The following is a 21,147-nucleotide window of genomic DNA, read 5'->3' as shown; positions in this document are numbered from 1 at the left end:
AAAAATTACAGCATCCATGTAAATGTACAGCAGAGATGCTATAATGTTTTACATTAAATAAAATAGTACTGTGAATATATTACAGCATCTCTGCTGTAAAGCAAAATTACAGTATTAAGTTGGCAACTCTGGTGCCAGGATGATGTTGGAAATAGACAGTGAAATTCACCCTGAAATCTAAATGTAAGAAAAACAATACATTTGTACATAAAATACATTTATTCAAATTGGTAACAACATTACCAACAAATTAAACAACATAATTGACAATAGAAATAACCACAGTTAATACATATGGAACCAAATAAGAGCATCATTACAACACTAATTTAAAAACTATATTGTGTGCCTGTGTGGGGGGGGATGTGGGGAGAGAGAGAAAGAGCGGGAGTTAAAATTGAGATTGGGTACAATCCTAGATCTAAGATCAGGGGCAACTCTATTCGGGGTAAGGGGGTTCAGAGGCGGTGAAACATCCAACGCGACAGTTTGGGCAGGAGAGCATCCAGGAGAGAGAAGTCAGCGCAGCATTATATGTTCCTCACGGGGCGACGTAACAATCCTCCTCAGTTCTGATTTGTCAGCTCTTCTCACCCCTGGGACAGGCCTAGAAAAATATATAATAGAATGAGAGACAGAGAGCACCAGGGCTGTCACTCTGTGGGTAAAAAGACAGGTGACAAGGGACATATTAAGATGTCGTGTGTGTGTGTGTGTGTGTGTGTGTGTGTGTGTGTGTGTGTGTGTGTGTGTGTGTGTGTGTGTGTGTGTGTGTGTGTGTGTGTGTGTGTGTGTGTGTGTGTGTGTGTGTGTGTGTGTGTGTGTGTGTACTTACCTCACCTCGACAGAGGTCTTCATTCAAACTCACTGAGCTCTTTGAAGAATGTGGCAATGTAGAGGTTGAGAACAGCTGGCTTCCTTTGGGCCACCTTGTCATGCACTTTGTCCCATCTTCAGGGTTCATCATTTTGGGTTGATTCAAACCAGGAATCTGTACAGCCATATATCCAATATATACTGAACAAAAATATAAACGCAACATGTAAAGTGTTGTTTCATGAGCTGAAATAAAACATCCCAGAAATGTTCCATACGCACAAAAAGCTTATTTCTCTCAAATGTTGTGCACACATTCGTTTACATCCCTGTTAGTGAGCATTTCTCCTTTGCAAAGATAATATATCCAACTGACAGGAGTGGCATATCAAGAAGCTGATTAAACAGCACGATCACTACACAGGTGCACCTTGTGCTAGGGAGAATAAAAGGTAAATCTAAAATGTGCAGTTTTGTCACACAGCACAGTGCCACAGATGTTTAAAGTTTTGAGGGAGAGTGCAATTGGCATCATTGAAATTGTTGCATTTTGCGTTTATATTTTTGTTCAGTATATGAAATCAATTGAGGCATTGAACAAATACAAATAAGACAGCTAGATACACCTACCTAAAACATTAGCTAACTAATAAAACATTGCTATAGTCTACACAATGCCACAGATTATTTTACCAGACTCACAACATTTTATGTTCTTTCTGTGCCACCAAACATTTGCATACTACTAGTAAAGTGAACAGTTTTAGCTAACACTGTAACATTATGGAACAATGTTATTTACATTAAATAAATGGTTAGCGGGGAGAGGCTATACGGACACTCCTGGCCTGCAAAACGTTGAAATGTTTGTTGTGTAGCTGAGAGCCGAATCACACAGGGCTGTGACAGCTAAGGAGGACACTGTGTCCCAGTGTTCTTGCCGTTCATGCTCTCCCCATTGAGTAGACTGTATCACAGTGACATCTAGATGGCTACCACTATTAGTTATTTCTTGTGTAGGCTGCTATCCTACTTCAAATATAATCCTGGGAGTGAAAAGAATTGGCCACGTTACTAGCTACCGCCGGCGACACTTTGTTACAGCTGCCCAGTGTCAAGCACCTTAGGTTGACAGGCACCTCGATACAACACCGGTGCACTAGTCATTCATTCATTGGATTAAGCGGCTCACCAGTAGTTTAATGGTGCACGGCATGTAAAATGCAGCCCATCAATCTGAAAACAAAACATTGCGCTGGTAATAATATGGCTAATATCGTTTGAACTGCTAGAAACAAGCCATTTTCTCTGAAGTAATGGTGAAAACACAGCGTCACGAAACTGCACTCAGTTTATTCTCTATGGCACTCGTCACAACTAAAAGCCTGTCATCACAACAAATATTAACTGGATGATTTTTTTGTAGGTCGCACAGCAAGATATTTACGAGCAGTTTGGAGCAGATTGAAATGGCTTGTGTCAACTTGAGCTATCTAACTAACTAGCTAGCTGGATAGCTAGTAAACAGAAGCCAGCTAGCTACCTAAGTTAGCTAAGAAAACATGCAAGATACTTATAAACAAGTCAAGGTACCTACCCAGCAGAAGCTGAAAATGTTCTTCCACTTCACAGCCGCTTCAAGAAGATATTTACTAAAATAGTCTGAGCTTCATATGTCTCACCTGACAGCATGATGTTCACGCCTGAAACTGATAATTTGAATCTACAGTAGACATAAGCTATTACTGTAAAGAAATACAGTATGTTAGAGTAATTTTTAAAGGAGGCTTCCAATTACAGTTAATAACAGTATTTTCCTGCATTTTACCCATAATTCAATGCTGTCTACACATTCATGCTGTAAAACACATGTACAGTATTGTACTGTGCATTCTACAGTGTTTTACTATTGAGATTACACAAAAGTATTACAGTGACGAGGAACACATATTCCATAACAAACAAACAAACAAACAAACAAAAACTCCTACTGGAGCAGCATATTACAGCCCACAGTTCTGTGTTATTGTGTTGCTACATCAACCTACCTTGACTTTCATGTTGAATATTTCCCTCTTCAGATAGATAGGGTAAGTCAGCAGACTGATAACCCCACTTGTTTTGTTGATGCCAAAAACACCATCTGTACCTGCATAGGACAGAGGAGAGATATCACAGTACGGTAGGGACATGTCATAGGGAGTAGGGATGTACTATAACATGTACACTGTACACACTTAGAAAAAAAAGTGCTAAGTAGAACCATACACAAAACAATTATGGGTTGTTTGGATGACCCAACTGCTGGGTTGCAGGCACTGGGTCACTTCGTTTTTTTCTTTAAAAAGAGCAAGGTTGGGTTGTTTATTCTGGGTTATTGATGCTGGGTTATTGATATATGACTCAGAAAGTCAGATCAGAAGACTGGAGACATGGCTTAGTAGGGAATGTGGCTTTCAGATAGTTATTTTTGGTGACCTGTGAGAGTAAATTTAATTCCTGTTAATCTGTTCTGTTGTATTGTTAGCGCATGATAATAAGGGTAAGGTTGTGAAGCAGTTATGAAGCTTTTATGAGGCTTACAGAAGTGTATGTGTTCCTTAAGAGCCTTGCATGTCCCAATGTTGGGATATTTACCACATTATTACAATATGTAATTAATAATGGAAATATTATACTAGAATATGCAATATGCAAAAATCTATACACTACCGCTCAAAAGTTTTAGAACACCTCATTCAAGGGTTTTTCTTTATTTTGAATATTTTCGACATTATAGAATAATAGTGAAGACATCCAAACTATGAAATAACACATATGGAATCATGTAATAGGCAAAAAAAGTGTTAAACATGTCAAAACATATTTTATATTTGAGATTCTTCAAATAGCCAACCTTTGCACACTCTTGGCATTCTATCAACCAGCTTCATGAAGTAGTCACCTGGAATGCATTTCAATTAACAGGTGTGCCTTCTTAAAAGTTAATTTTTGGAATTTCTTTCCTTCTTAATGCGTTTGAGCCAATCAGTTATGTTGTGACAAGGTGTGTGTGTGGTGGGGGGTATACAGAAGATAGCCCTATTTGGTAAAATACCAAGTCCATATTATGGCAAGAACAGCTCAAATAAGCAAAGAGAAACGACATTACTTTAAGACATGAATGTCAGTCACTCGAAAAAGTTCAAGAACTTTGAAAGTTTCTTCAAGTGCAAAACCATCAAGCGCTGTGATGAAACTGGCTCTCATGAGGACCGCCATAGTAATGGAAGACCCAGAGTTACCTCTGCTGCAGAGGATAAGTTCATTAACGTTAACAGCCTAAGAAATTGCAGCCCAAATAAATGCTTCACAGAGTTCAAGTAAGTCACATCTCAACATCAACTGTTCAGAGGAGACTGTGTGAATCATGCCTTCATGGTCGAATTGCTGCAAAGAAACCACTACTAAAGGACACCAATAATAAAAAGAGACCTGCTTGGGCCAAGAAACATGAGCAATGGACATTAGACTGGTGGAAATTTGTCCTTTGGTCTGGAGTCCAAATTGGAGATTTTTGTTTCCAACCGCCGTGTCTTTGTGAGACGGGGTGTGGGTGAACGGATGATCTCCGCATGTGTATTTCCCACTGTAAAGCATGGAGGAGGAGGTCTTATGGTGTGGGGGTGCTTTTCTGGTGACACTGTCTGTGATTTATTTAGAATTCAAGGCACACTTAACCAGCATGGCTACCACAGCATTCTGCAGCAATACGCCATCCCATCTGGTTTGGGCTTAGTGGGACTATCATTTGTTTTTCAACAGGACAATGACCCAACACACCTCCAGGCTGTGTAAGGCTTATTTTACCAAGAAGGAGAGTGATGGAGTGCTGCATCAGATGACCTGGCCTCCACAGTCCCCCGACCTCAACCAAATTGAGATGGTTTGGGATGAGTCGGACCACAGAGTGAAGGAAAAGCAGCCAACATATGAGTTATTTCATAGTTTTGATGTCTTCACTATTATTCTACAATGTAGAAAATAGTAAGAATAAAGAAAAACCCTTGAATGAGTAGGTGTATAAAAACTTTTGACTGGTAGTGTATATGCATGAAACATTATGGAAAACATCTCAAACTCAGTCATAGTGAGTACAATAATTAATGAATTGGCAAGGTTTTGGTACCATCAACATTTAGAAGGTGTTGGGTTCTAACTTGAAATATATGTATTCATGTTAACATACTAGAAGTTATTGATTACTTTACATGTATACTGAATGTATATGTTGGGGTCAATGGAGGGTGGATAGAACCTAGGTGTAGGGAAAGTTACTGAGTGCGACAATGGGGAGTGCAGAAAGTTTACATTCTGTCAAAACATGTTATTGTTAAATATCATTGCTCTTGAGGAGGGAAGCAAAGGGCAAACAGTCTAGTTTCAGTCACTGATAAGGTAGGACAGTTGCGGATTAGGGAGGAGCGAGGAATTCGGCCCGAGGTCAGGTCAGATCAAGTGAGAAGGAACAGTCCTGTTACACACAGATAGAGTGGCTTGCGAAAGTATTCGCCCCACTTGGCATTTTTCCTATTTTGTTGCCTTACAACCTGGACTTATAATTGATTTTTTTGGGGGGGGAGGGGGGTTGTATCATATGATTTACACAACATGCCTACCACTTTGAATATGCAAAATATGTTTTATTGTGATACAAACAAGAAATAAGACAAAAAAAACAGAAAACTTGGGCGTGCATAACTATCAAAGTCAATACTTTGTAGAGCCAGCTTTTGCAGCAATTACAGCTGCAAGTCTCTTGGGGTATGTCTCTATAAGCTTGGCACATCTAGCCACTGGGATTTTTGCCCATTCTTCAAGGCAAACTGCTCCAGCTCCTTCAAGTTGGATGGGTTCTGCTGGTGTACAGCAATCTTTAAGTCATACCACAGATTCTCAATTGGATTGATGTCTGGGCTTTGACTAGACCATTTCAAGACATTTAAATGTTTCCCCTTAAACCACTCGAGTGTTGCTTTAGCAGTATGCTTAGGGTCATTGTCCTGCTGGAAGGTGAACCTCCATCCCAGTCTCAAATCTCTGGAAGACTGAAGGTTTCCCTCAAGAATTTCCCTGTATTTAGCGCCATCCATCATTCCTTCAATTCTGACTAGTTTCCTAGTCCCTGCCGATGATAAACATCCCCACAGCATGATGCTGCCACCACCATGCTTCACTGTGGGGATGGTGTTCTCTGGGTGATGAGAGGTGTTGGGTTTGCACCAGACTTTGATGGCCAAAAAGTTCAATTTTAGTCTCATCTGACCAGAGTACCTTCTTCCACATGTTTGGGGAGTCTCCCACATGCCTTTTGGCGAACACCAAACGTGTTTGCTTACTTTTGCTCTTTAAGCAATGGCTTTTTTCTGGCCACTCTGTGGAGTGTACGCTTTAAAGTGGTCCTATGGACAGATACTCCAATCTCCGCTGTGGAGCTTTGCAGCTCCTTCAGTGTTATCTTTGGTCTCTTTGTTGCCTCTCTGATTAATGCCCTCCTTGCCTGGTCCGTGAGTTTTGGTGTGCGGCCCTCTCTTGGCAGGTTTGTTGCGGTGCCATATTCTTTCCATTTTTTAATAATGGATTTAATGGTGCTCCGTGGGATGTTCAAAGTTTCTGATATTTTTTTATAACCCAACCCTGATCTGTACTTCTCCGTAACTTTGTCACTGACCTGTTTGGAGAGCTCCTTGGTCTTCATGGTGCTGCTTGCTTAGTGGTGCCCCTTGCTTAGTGGTGTTGCAGACTCTGGGGCCTTTCAGAACAGGTGTATATATACTGAGATCATGTGACAGATCATGTGACACTTAGATTGCACACAAGTGGACTTTATTTAACTAATTATGTGACTTCTGAAGGTAATTGGTTGTACCAGATCTTATTTAGGGGCTTCATAGCAAAGGGGGTGAATACATATGCACGCACCACTTTTCCATTATTTATTTTTTTGAATGTTTTGAAACAAGTTATTTTTTTCATTTCACTTTACCAATTTGGACTAGTTTGTGCATGTCCATTACATGAAATCCAAATAAAAATCAATTTATATTACAGTTCGTAATGCAACAAAATAGGAAAAATGCCAAGGGGGATGAATACTTTTGCAAGGCACTGTATACCTACACTCCCACAAAGGTTTTAGCATCAGGCAGGGCCATGACTACACCAGTGAGAGGAACCAATTAAGTTCCTGATTAGCAACAGAGATGTTTTGGCTGCCTAGTAGGAGGGTATAAATATATGTGCTTGTTTATTTATTTATTTTATCTTTATTTAACAGAGATGCAGTGCCTTAGACCGCTGCGTCACTCGGGAGCCCAGTATCACACAGTGGGTGAATAAACTTGCTTCGAGATTTTTCTATTTACTCTTTGTTCAGAACCTAACAGTTGGCGTTGTTAGCAGGATTCACCACGATTTAAAGTTGAACTGTGGAGTCCAAATCAGTGGAGCAGGAGCCGGTAAAAAACACAATGTAGGCACAGTTCCTACACCTGTTACCACTCAGTCTGACATCTTGTAGAGATGAGAGTTGTTGGCTGAACCAATTATAGGATACGGACCTAGATTGCCTGAGTTTATTCAGTAGTCCCATTGTGTTATGACCAGTCGTAAATATATGGTGTAGGGTAGGTTCCATTAGGATAGGTCCAGAGTGGGGGTGTTCCCCTGCGAGATCCATAAGAGGGACGAAAGTCCTAGCCACGGTGGCCATGAGGCCGTAGAGGGTGTGTGTATGGATGTTTGAACATGATTTGTGTGTAGTAGCAGTAGCAATAAAGAGAGAGGTTGGTGTATGCCCTATTGGGGCAGAAAACCGTGACAGATTAGATGGAAATAGGAGGACAACTGTGAGTAATTTTGGTAATGAGGGTTGTCGGGAACAGTGGTATTTATGTTGAGGGACTTAAACACTTCCCGTGCTACACATTAGTTGCCCACAATCGCCTGTGGTGAATTGACAGACACTACAATGTCGTCCAGCACCAAAAGTGTATGGATGGGTGACAAAATTATTGAGAGCCTATGCTGTTACTACTAAACGCTGTCGGGGGCTGACACCGAATCAATAACAATTGATATGGCTTCTGGAGGCCAGGAAACCCCCGGAGCAGGAGGGGTAGAAGAGGAACATTTTACCAAATCATTAGAAGCACTAAAAAAGGCATATGAACAGTACCAAGAACAAAGTAAGTGGTGGGGAAAATTAGCCAAATTTGACAAAATTGGTACACTTTATCCTCTAAACGGAAAGATTAAAACCAGCAAGAATGTATGGATGCAATCGTAGCGTGGAATACTGAGATCAGAGAACGGTCCAGACCACAATACACAGGCATCCTAACCACAGTATTTTATCAGCAGCGGATGAAGATGGAAAATAAAAAAATTGAGACCTGCGAGGTAAAATGGAGCAGGCAGTAGAAAAGAACGACTTGATCAGGGGCGGCCTGTTCAATAGGGCGATATGGGCGACGCACTGCCAAACGGGAAAAGGAAGGGATTTTTTTTCTAATCAATTATATCACGGCAACAGTAGTTATCAGTGTTGTAATCTATACGTCTGATCTGCCACAGTGCCACACTGCCACTAAATGTCGAATCAGGCTAAAGTCGTGCTTCAAATGGCTCCCCCCCCTTTTGGGGCGATTTCAGTCAGGTTGAAAATCGCCCAGAAGTCTGTAATAGACTCCCATGTAAAATCTATTTTTTTCAAATTTCAGAGCCTTCAATACAATCTCAATGGGTGTCTGTGGGCTTGCACTTCACGCTTTCGTCATACGTTACGTAACCATGAACGTAACTGAGAAAAGAGTGGATTGTTTGAAAGAAGTTCCTTTTTGTCGGCGAACAAATGGAGATAAATTGGCAACGAAACAATTAGGACCTCCCAGACCAAATTTAATAATTCAACAGGTTTCTACTAAAGGCGGAAAGTCCTACACCCGAGGATTTTCCAAAAATTGGTACGAACGGAAAAGACATTGCCACTCACTCAACTGGATGACGAGGGATACAGGCTAGCTGTCCGCCGCCACAACGATGAGGTTAGTGTTGATAATCACAAGTTTACTGGATGTGGATATGGTGTAATAAAGGCAGTTTATTCAGAGGTAAATATATCTGGAATCGCGTTCACGGACCCGTTCGTCAAACTCTTAGGGAGCTATAAATTAAGCCCCATTACTTACCATATCAGATAAGAGAAATTGCTGCAGCTACATATATTTTACATCCTGGCCCTACATAGTTCACTATTTGCATCACTTACCAAAATATTACATTTGGTCATATATGCTTTGAAAGTGGAGATGCCATAGAACGTCAAAAAAGTAAACATTGCTGGAGACACATTTCCGTTTTGGAGAAGACATCGCGTTTGCTAGCGAAGAGATTTGTTGTGGCAAATGAACTTGGGCTGGGAATTGCCAGGAACCTCACGATAAGATATATGCATCAGCATTGCGAGTCTCATGATTCTATACGTATTGCGATTCGATACTGTGATTTTATTGCGCACCATATGTCTGTTGCAGAGCGATCAGAAAGCCATGAGAACGAGTTTTGATCAGTCATGGAAATAAAAGTGCTGAAAACAAAATTGCTCCCAATGTGAAAAGATTGAGAACAAGCTATGAAGGAACAATAATGGTGTTTTGGTGCAGGTACAGCCAACTAGCGCTAAAATATTGCGATATTGTCAATACAGTATATCGTAAAGTATCACTATGTAACTCGATTTCTTTCACCCCAATCCCTCAAATTAACGGTAAATAACTGAATTGTTTGCCCCACATTTAGCTAAGATGATTAGCTAGCCAGCTAAAATGTTTTATTTAGTTAGCAGTCGCATCTACAATAGTTTACTGTCAATAACATGTCTCCAAAAATGACGTGGTGTCTCCAATTGTGTTGACATTTTACAATTGCAATGCGCATCCATGAGTATCCACTTTCTGTAGCTCAGCTGGTAGAGCATGGTGCTTGTAACGCCAAGGTAGTGGGTTCGATCCCGGGACCACCCATACACAAAAATGTATGCACGCATGACTGTAAGTCGCTTTGGATAAAAGCGTCTGCTAAATGGCATATTATTATTATTATTATTATTATTATCTGAAGAGAGCCCCGAAACATTGTGTGCAGACATTTTATGCAATAAATGAAGTAGGTTCAATCTAGTAGTTCTGATCTTCTGATTGGTCCTGATGAGTTGGGCGAGGTCCCCTGCAGGCTACTGTCACTGTTGCATTGCTCTGAGTCGGGTTCTCTGTCTTCAAATGTTCAGCCTAAGAGAGGGGATTTTTGTGTGTGTGTGTGTGTGTGTGTGTTTAACAGTGATGATGTGTGTGTGTGTGTGTGTGTTTAACAGTGATGATGTGTGTGTGTGTGTGTGTTTGTGTGTGTGTGTGTCCTCAGAGCAAGAACTCGTGAGTTGGAAGAACTGAGAGGCCTATGGCGTGGGTGTTGTCCTTGGCCACCTGCTGACAAGGCTGACAAGATAGGACCCTTTTGTCCATTGTTATTGGATAGGAACAGAACTTATAACCAGCTCCTGACCTAAATAGATCTTAGCACAACATTTTACTCAACATATCATATTCCATATTCACTATAACAAATATATTTACTACGACATTAGCAAGAACCGCCACATCCTCAGCCGGCTAATCCAGTGTGTGAAGTTTTGCGGAGTGTTTGAGTTAGCTTTGCGAGGCAAAGATGAAACTGAGGGCTCCACCAACCCTGGTAAGCCAACACTTTTGAGATCAGTCAATAAATGCTTCTGGTATTGACTTATATGCTGCCCCTGTCTTCATGTTGTTGCTGGACATATCTTTTTTTAAATGTGTGTAGGTCACCTAAATCATCAGAAAAATTGCCCCTCCTGAGAATTTTTTCAGGAGCCGCCACTGGACTTGATGAATAAAAAACTAGGTATATCCGAAGGGCGTGCGCATAGATTAGATGAACAAAAACATGTATGCACTCACTAACTGTAAGTCACTCTGGATAAGAGTGTCTGCTAAATGACTAAAATGTAAAATGTAATGAACAGAAGCAGGAATTGGCTATTGCGCTAGAAAATAGTCAAGAATTAAACCAGGAATTAGAGAGAGCCCTGGAGGATAGAAAAAAACTAATAAAACAACTCATGGTTGCGTTTCAACAGTATCAAAATAAGTGTGGAAAAGTATATGCCATTTCCACCACTTCCACCGTTCGCCCCATGCTACAAGGTGATAGAGGTCACATCTGGTGGGCCACCATTATACCACTCTCTTAAAGCGGAAAAAGAGCGAAATGGGTTGCGAGAGGCAGAAGACGAGCACATTACGAGCCCGGACATAGTTGTCCCGGACTGGATAGTGGATCAGCATGATCCAGGTAATCATAGAGATATGCGCCCAGTACAAACACACGTGACCCCAGTTACATATTATCCTGGACAAATAGTACCAGGGGAGGACAACCCTATTCCTAATGACGGGCATCCCCAAGTACAGATCCAAATTTAGCATCACCACCAGCCACTGAGCGTGAGCAAAATGCGTATTATTATGAAAGAGGCACCTGACCCAGTAAAGGAGGGACAGGAATTTATCAGTTTCCTGTGGAAACAGGGTAGAATTTTTGGGTTCCATGCTGGTGATTACGATCATGTTGTACGCTCACTTTTGCCAAGGGTCATGTTGCCAACACTTGCACAGATATATCGAACGTCGGCTTGGTCCTCCAGATGCAAAGTGTGTGACCTAGTGAAAGCAAAATATGAAATTGAGGGATTCTTAACTACAGTTGGGAATATATTGTTTAGACCGGATGTGAGTAAAATTGTACTCAGGGTCCAAAACAAGGAATGCATGATTATGTGGATGGATGAAGCGTTATGTAGTAATGCAGGAATTTATACATCTGCTTTGATGGCAGGATTGAAACCTGTTATCAAAACGGCTATTGCGGAGGTAGTGGACCAACATATTCACTGGGATGAAATTGTGCAGGCAGCCTTGAGAGTGGAATCTAATTCCGCTCACTTCACAGCTGTGCGTGTAGTTAATACAGCCACAGTGAAAGTCACTAACAGTGATTTTAACGGCCAAGGTAAGACAAAGAAACAGGGAGGAAAGGGCAGTGAATCTGTCCCAAGGCGCAGGGCGTTAGAGCCCTGTTTTAGGTGTGGGGCCGTCGGTCATTGGAAAAGTGATTGTAGGGTAGTACGGGAGCCTACGGCACCCGCTGCCTTTGGAGGGAATGCTGCGATGCAGGCGTATGCAGCATCAACAAAAGAGCAGCGGCAAACCCTCTTGAGAGCAGCTGTGCGGTCGACTGTGGTTCGGCGAGATGACGGTTTCTATGAGGAGGGGGACGTAGGAGGCCACGTCTCAAACAACTTTCTAATAGATACAGGTGCTCAAATATCACTGATTCCTTACAATGAGAAATTGGCTAAATTTGCGACCGTAAAAAGTATTACATTTAGCGGGGTAACAGGGGCAGAATCGAAAGCGATACAACTACTACCCATGTCTTTGACAATAGGACCAGACTGCTCTTCTCTGTGTCACGGAGGCGCTCCGCACTACCAAAGCTGATTGTCTCTCCTCTGTTGTCATCCTCCTAGATCTATCCGCTGCCTTCGACACCGTGACCATCAGATCCTCCTCTCCACCCTCTCAAGGCTGAGCGTCTGAGGCTATGCACACTCTTGGATTGCGTCCTACCTGGCAGGCCGCTCCTACCAGGTGATGTGGAGAGGATCTGTGTCCGCACCACCTGACTCTCACTACTGGTGTCCCCCAGGGCTCGGTTCTAGGCCTTCTACTCTTCCCTCTATACACCAAGTCACTCGGCTCCGTCATATCCTCACATGGTCTCTCTAGCACGACCAAACACTCCTTGCACACTCAGGAAAACCCTAGGAGTTTTCAATTTTGTGAGACATTTTATTTCGTTGTTTTCTGAAATTGCTGAGCCACTTACAGAATTGACGACACGGGGCAAGGGTCCCCTTGAAAGAAGAGATTGGAATCAAGAGTGTGAGGAAGCATTTGTCGAGCTAAAGAAGCAATTGTGTCAAGTGCCAGCACTGGGATTACCAAACCTAAAATTAGCTTTTTGTTCATGAAGATGAAGGGCATTTTAGTGCGGTAGTTACGCAAAATCAAGGGGGAAAAGAGAGACCAGTAATGTACTGGAGTAAATCGTTAGACTCGGTGGCGAGAGGAATGCTACAGTGTCTGAGGTCAGTAAAGGCGACATAAATGGTTTTGCAAAACACTGCTTCGACAACAATGTGTCACACTCTGTAGCAACCATTATTAACAGCACGAAATCACAACATGTTACTAGAGCGAGATGGACAAAATGGGAGTTAACATTAAATGGGGAAAACCTACAATTCGATGAAATTGGTGCTTTGAATCCTGCGTCGTTAATGCCATTGCCTGGGGAGGGTGAATCGCACATATGTGACCCAGATCAAATTACTCCAAAGCCTCGGCCCGATTTGCAAGAGACAAAATTGGAAACAGGACAAATACAGATGGCTCTAGCTACATGACCATAGAAGGAAAGAGAGTAACGAGGTACACTGTGTATGACGACAGGGGAGTTGTGTCTGTGTCAGCCCAGGGGGTGGAGTTATATGCATTAGCCGAGGCTTGTAGGTTGTCGGAAAGGGAGAAGGTTACCATATACACTGATTCTCAATATGTATTTGGGGTAGTTCATGATTTTGGTACATTGTGGTCACTACGGGGCATGTTAACGGCAACAGGAACACCAATTAAAAATGGACCTGAGGTAGAAGCATTATTAGAAGTGTGTCAGTTACCCAGTAAATTAGCAGTGGTGAAATGTGAAGGTTATACTAGTCGTACAGATTAAATAGCCACAGGGAACTGCTGAGCAGACGAAGCGGCCAAGGCGGCAGCGTTACTAAGAGAAGGTGTTAAGGAACCGCATGTAAATATTGTATATACCAAGGCTGGGATTCTAAGTCTAAAAGAATTGCAGCAGCAAACCAACAGGAACAATATGTGGGAGTGGTTAGAACATGGATGCCAAGTAGACACTGAGGGTTTGTGGTATAATATTATCACTTGACGGCCCGTAACACCAAGCGGGATACATGTTACTCTCTTTGAAATGTATCATGGACCAACACTTCAATCGGCTGTGAACATGTATTCTCAGTTCCAAATATAATATAATAATATATAATAATATGCCATTTAGCAGACGCTTTTATCCAAAGCGACTTACAGTCATGCGTGCATACATTTTTTTTGTGTATGGGTGGTCCCGGGGATCGAACCCACTACCTTGGCGTTACAAGCGCCGTGCTCTACCAGCTGAGCTACAGAGGACCACAAATGACGTCGTGGGGAAAGGGGGTGTTGGGAACATTTCGGGACTGAGTTAAAAGATGTGTGATGTGTGCAGCATAATATTGCACCGACAATGCCTTCTCCTGCCCGACAGCAACCCCTGCCGGATGGACCATTTACATCATTACAGATAGACTTTATAGGGCCACTCCCTCGAAGCAGGGGAAAGACTCATAAATTGGTAGTGGTGGACAGATTCTCCAGATGGACAGAAATATTCTCAACTTCCTCAGCTTCAGCGAACTTTGTAGCAAAAACGTTGTTAATGGAAGTGATTCCGAGATGGTGCTTATTCCGGACCCTAGACTTCGATCAAGGGACAGATTTCACCTCCAAAGTGCTACAGGCTGTGTGTAAGGCTTTGGGAATCAAACACGCTTTTCATTGTCCATATATGACCGACCGGCTCAATTCGGTCTTATGTAGCAAAATTTGTATAAAAGAAGAGACCGAGCTAAAAAATGGTATATCATACACTACAGTTGAGGAACAATGGGAAAGTAATTCTGCTTTGAAAGTTGATAAAGCTGGAGACACTTATCTCCCTCACTAACTTTAAGAATCAGTTGTCAGAGCAGCTTACCGATCACTGCACCTGTACACAGCCCATCTGTAGTTAGCCCACCCAACTATCTCATCCCCATATTGTTATTTATAGTGTTATTTATTTTGCTCTTTTGCACCCCAGTATCTCTATTTGCACATCATCTTCTGCACATCTATCACTCCAGTGTTAATACTAAATTTTAATTATTTTGCACTATGGCCTATTTATTGCCTTATTCCATAACTCACTACATTTGCACACACTGTATATATATTTTCTATTGTGTTATTGACTGTATGTTTTGTTTATTCCATATGTAACTCTGTGTTGTTGTTGTTTTTATCGCACTGCTTTGCTTTATCTTGGCCAGGTCGCAGTTGTAAATGAGAACTTGTTCTCAACTGGCTTACTTGGTTAAATAAAAGTGAAATAAATCAAATAAAACAACTTTTGAGAAAATTGCCTTTTAATGTGTTTGTACACCTACTGAGAGCTCTTCTTTGTCTACAACAAATGCAGCATCGTTCACACCCTCTTAAGCTTTAGCCCCACCAATCTCTATAAGGGTTGATCTGAGCGTTCTGTCCTAACAACAGCAGTCAAGGACCCAAGCTAACTGGCTAACGTTGGCTAGCTTGCTAGCTACTTTCAGACACAAATGTGAGAACAGCTCACTCGGACCATTTTACTCGCCCTAGTAGAGCTGGTTAGGCTGTTTTTATGTTAACCAGAGCGTTGGTGACTGCAACTGTGCTACTGGCAACAATTTACGCCTTTTTGCCAATGTTTACTGACACCGGCCATATTCAACAGGTGTTGAGCATTTGTAAATTTGTCAGTTATTCTGCGCTCTGGCACACTCAGATGAGAGTGCTTTGAAATCGGAGTTGATAGCCAAAGCGAATTTACCAGCTACGTCTATCAACAGTTGTCGCAGTGACATCATTAACATTCTATTAAAATAGTTACTTGCATAATGGAGTCTTTTGTTAAGACATGTAGCTAGCTAGCTAGCTAAACAATTAACCATAATCCCAACTCATGACATTACTACCCTGCATGAATCTCCAGGTAGCTAACCAACCAGGTTCAACGTTAGCTAGCTAACATTAGGCTATAACTATCAAAGCAAATGGCTCTGAGATATGAATAATATTACTACACAGATCATGCATGTAACGTTAGCTCGCGAGCCAGCCAGTACACTTGAAATGAAAACGACTTTCTGACAAATTTTCAAACGTGTAATATCTGACGATGTAGCTAGCTATACTATCTTACCCGTATACATGTATGGACGCTTCTCCCTCTGTCATAGATGCTATGGTTGCCCTTAGTTTGAAGATGTAATCCGGAGACAGGTTTTTTCTCAATCTCCTTAGCTATCATACTCTAATTCCATTGATTTCAATACTCGGTCCTCCAGAGAGTTGAGAGCAACACTTCTACTACACAATATATTATTTATTTAAAGCCGTGTTAGACAGGATTACCTACACATACTGACCAGCTCAAATAGACAGAAGCATGCTACATGGCAGACCAATCAAACTCATATCTCTGCATGTCCAGCCAACTCATTATCTCAGCCAATCATGGCTAGCAGGAAGGTTGCTGTCTTTTTATGTGGCTAAACCAACTAAGCTCGCAATTTAACAATTGTATTCTTATTTACAGATGGCATACAAGTTTGTTATTAAGGCAAATGAAAGTTCACATGTTCCAGAAGGCATTTCTGCCAAATAACGCATTGTGATAAAAAAAAAAAGTTTACGTTCAAATGGTTCTTCTGTGAAGTAGTGACGCGTGACATACACCTAGTTTCCTGAAAACTAGTCACATATAGGCTGTAAGCTGTGTGTTACGGAGCATCAGAACCGTTCGATTAAGGAGAAATTGTCCAAAACGTTGAGCACCGAAAGGAAAGACTGAGTTACGAATTTACCCGTTGTACTGATGTCAATTAGGGCATCAACGAACACCACCACAGGACTCACGCCACATGAAGTGGTAACAGGGAGACCGATGAGAGTACCAGGAGCTGTTATTTACATGTCACAAGTTAGTGATCTGGCAATAATGGGAGAATCTATGTTGTCCTATTGTCATAAAATCACCCAAGCTTTGCTGTGTGTATATTCACAGGTGAAAGAAACCCATAAGGAGCAGGCGCTAGGAGATATCTGAGAGCACTGGCTGAATCCCAGAGACCGAGTGGACATCAAGATCCACCAGGCGGGGGTGTTGGGACGGCGTTGGTTCGGACCACACACGTTACTCCTTAAAGCACCTACAGCTATGAAGACCACAGCCTCTCCTCGGTGGGTACACACTTCTCATGTGAAACGAGATCCAGCTACATAATGGGTGAGCTGGAAGACACTATGATAGAGGAAGTGGAGCTAAAGAGAGAGAGGATTCCACTGTAGCCAAGCAGTTGGGTTGGGTCTGGGAGCTACTTTAAACGCCATAGCTTTTGTGTCAGTTGCTTTAATGGTTAATGTCCCATGTAAAAAGGATAGCTTGACAATCCGCATAGAATGTGTGGCCAAATATGAAGACACGAGAATGCATTGGGGTAGAGTCAGTACTAACGCCACTGATACCAGACAGGTCACTAATCAAAAAGGTATGGTGATCTGGGTGGAGCCACTTGATAACAGGACTAGTACATTGGACATAGGCTGTTCAGAACAAGGTGTAGTTTTATTACAGACAGGAGTGTGGAAGGAACGTAATGACACTGAGAGTCTAAAGAACTAAACTAGATTTAATTTTCTGCCTAAAATTGACATAATGTGCCAGGGTTCTCGATCAGCTGAAGGTCAGTTAATAACATTCAGAATAGTGCTACCAGAACTAAAACAATTTCAGAAGGTCGAAAACGTTGACACAACCATTACTGACGATGGTGCAGCAAAGGATAGTGTGGGGGAAGTGCTATCGCGTAAGAGGAGGTTCTATTCACCAGTGATGCCCTACAGTACTGCACCTAAGGGAGTGAAGTGGTCAGGGAAGATTTTAGACACCAGCAGACCACCGGCCTGGGAAAAGATAGCTTGTTGGGGTAATTATACTCTGGACAATGTCCTGAGGGGTGAATATGGGAACCAAACTATTCTTATGGTCATGCGTCAGGAGCAAGAAGAGGCATATGAGCAGATGAAGGCATACTTACAGACTCGTTTAGGGGCTGAACTGGTGACGGAGACAGAAATTAATCAGTGTAAATGGTATGATGAGGGAGTCACGGGTCAGTCCTACAGGGTGTTAGTATCAGATTCTGGCAGGACCGATATTAGTGCATTCTATGGAGTCCCCAAAACCAAGGCATTAACGTTACAGAGAATTGGGAAAGCGGAATTGATTATGACTGGGGCAGAGATCTGCGTGGCACATAGATTAAGGAAAAAAAGTCTCTGGGAAACGATACCACTCCTCTGTGTATAGTAATATAGGGGATAGCTCGTAGTAGAGGAATGACAGCTAACTGTGCACAATATAGAGACTACTATGAAGACAAGTTGATTGTCACGCATACCCAGATCATGGTGGGAGTAGCAGAGATAGTGTTTTCATTTCAGACACTATTGTCAACTTTCAGTGAGGGGTTCATCGAAGAACGTACAACTCTTGAAAGACTAGCCACAGATCCCTGTATACAGGAAGCCACCTCACTGGAAGGGAAGTTCGCTGTCATAGTGTCACATCTCCTGCAGAGTGTGATTAAGAAACATTTGACTCAGAGTTTTGTACGATGGATACTCTTCCCACGGCACTCCCCCACTCCTAACCGCCAGCAAACGATTGACATATCTCCCAGAAGATTGGGACCAAGTGACGGTAAAAGGAAAGTGTCCGAAGGTTGCTGCTTTTCAACCTTTGGCACCCAACGTTTACACTTTTTACACGGTAAAGGGGTGGGTGTAGACCGGCCTTGGGATGAGAGATGTGTATCTAACTTGAGCACAGGGAAGTATTATCCACAGATACCGACTGTAGCAGAACATTGGATGCCTTTGGAGATGTTGATGGCTAGAAAGCCGGGTAGGAGTTGGGAGACCAGTAGGGAGTATCTGAAAGATTCAGTCCTAGATCTATCAGTAAACCACAAGGGCAATGGGAGATTAGGAGCAGGGGACAGATTCAATGCAATAGCTATTCCCATGGCAGACGCTGTAGGGACAGCAACTGAGGGAGCGGTAGTAGTTGTGAATGACGCTATAGTAACAGCATGGAACTGGACTACGGAGCAAATGAGGGGTATCTTGAAGTATGCATTATGGGCAGTGTTAGTGGTAGCAGGAGTTACCATGGCTGGGATATCACGTTCTGAAGGCGTTGATGTTGAAACGTGTATACAGTGCATGGCTGGGATATCACGTTCTGAAGGCGTTGATGTTGAAACGTGTATACAGTGCTGATTTACCTCAAGATGAGGTACAGTTGATTAAGGCCACCGCACGTGTATATCGGGTGGCCATGGAGGGAGAAGGAGGAGACGGGGGGCGAAGTGAGGATGATATGACGTGGGAACACCTTTTGTAAACTGCAACCGGAGGAGGAAGTTTGGGTACAAGCATGAGGAGGTGTATAGAGCTTTCATTTTTGTGGACCCCAGCAAAACAGTATCCCAAAGGTATAGAGTCAGGCTAAGGGAGAGTTGGAATCGTCATGTTATCAAACATAGTTTTTTTGCCATTTATGATTGTGCATAGGTTAACGCATTACTAATATTTGTCATATTTTGTGATTTCTTTTGCTTTTCAAGTTTTTTGCTGTCACTCTCTTAGGAACCCGAAGGAGGAAGAGAAAGTCAAAAGTTCCAGCTGAAATGGAGAAAGTCAAAAGCTCCAGCTGAAATGTCATTATCAGTTGTATAAAAGGAGGGGGAATAAGAGTGTGCATAGTGTGATTATAAGTCAGAGGCCATATGTCTCGGAGGTGTAAACATACAAATCAACTGAGAATATTAATCATGTTTATTTTATGTTCATTTATATGTAATTTCAAAGTTGATATAATATTGAACAATATGGAGTTACTATTCAAAAAGGAGGGACTGTTGGGTTCTAGCTTGAAATATACTTATTCATGTTACCATACTAGAACTTATTGATTACTTTACATGTATAATGAATGTATATGTTGAGGTCAATGGACGGTGGATAGAACCTAGCTGTAGGGAAAGTTACTGAGTGAGACAAGGGGGAGTGCAGAAAGTTTAAATTATGTCAAAACATGTCATTGTTATTATCATTGCTCCTAAGGAGGGAGGCAAAGGACAAACAGTCTGGTTTCAGTCACTGATAAGGTAGGACAGTTGCGGATTAGGGAGGAGCGAGGAATCCGGCCCGAGGTCAGGTGAGATGAAGTGAGAAGGAACAGTCCTATTACACACACATATACTTCCACGACCACAAAGGTTCTAGCATCAGGCAGGGCCATGACTACACCAGTGAGAGGAACCAATTAAGTTCCTGACTAACAACAGAGATGTATTGGCTGTCTAGATTTGCAAGGAGTTGACTCTAGTGGGAGGGTATAAATATATATGCTTGTGTAATCATGTCTTTGTCTTTGCAGCTGTATGACCCAGTGGGTGATAAACTTGGTTTGAGCTTTTTCTAGTTGTCCGTGAGTTTTTACTCTGTTTTTTCAGAACCTAACAAAGGTTAGTAGGAAAGTAAATCATTTAAACCACTTAAATATACTCACATTCACTGAACATGTAGTATTTGACACTGAAACATTCAATTACCAACTGCTTTTTCTATAATCCTATAGGCTCTATATCATTCTCCATACCTTATATTACAAATCATCCAACATGTATCCAACGATACCACCATGGTATTGTGCAGCTGCTATTTGAAATCAAACTCTGGTTATTATTGCAGAGCACATTGTACAGCTGTTTTTAAAGAAGATTGTATTGCAAGGAATCCTTTATGTGTGGGCAATGCCACATATATAGGTTAATAAGCATACGAGGCTGTCGTTTTTAAACCTCCATTCTAGCATACATGACACATACACATCTTTATATCTACATGCTTTTATTTGGGTTTCTATGAATATTATGTAAATATTTAAGCCTGCAGCTAGTTACATGAAAAGGGACAATCATGCCAAAACATGATTCAAACTTGAATTCACTGACAGAGAGATGGCTAATGAAACACCAGCTTCCTGAGCAGGCACATTGATGTTTACAGTATTAGCTGGCTAGTCTAGTCAACTGTAACATTGGCTAGCTTTCAATAAACTGGTCAACGGAGTTACCTCTTCATAAGATCAAGACCATTCATATTGCATGATGCATATTTCAAGTGCACTCGAAAACAGATGTCT

At 41.9% G+C, this 21,147-nt stretch overlaps 1 protein-coding gene across 2 annotated transcripts in view; it reads right to left on the bottom strand.

Annotated features, from left to right (window-relative positions):
- The window catches only part of LOC121553608 (cadherin-related family member 1-like), a 197,916-nt gene that overhangs the window by 110,493 nt on the left and 66,276 nt on the right, over positions 1–21,147 (bottom strand). For both annotated transcript variants that reach the window (XM_041866854.1, XM_041866855.1), the window contains one exon: positions 2,865–2,965. In XM_041866854.1, coding sequence (XP_041722788.1) covers positions 2,865–2,965 — 101 coding nt within the window. The remainder of the gene's footprint in view (positions 1–2,864; positions 2,966–21,147) is intronic.

Source organism: Coregonus clupeaformis, chromosome 37, assembly GCF_020615455.1.
Source record: "Coregonus clupeaformis isolate EN_2021a chromosome 37, ASM2061545v1, whole genome shotgun sequence".
Taxonomy (NCBI): Eukaryota; Metazoa; Chordata; class Actinopteri; order Salmoniformes; family Salmonidae; genus Coregonus; species Coregonus clupeaformis.
The sequence above is the reverse complement of the archived record's forward strand: the minus strand, read 5'-3'. Positions and strand labels throughout refer to the sequence as shown.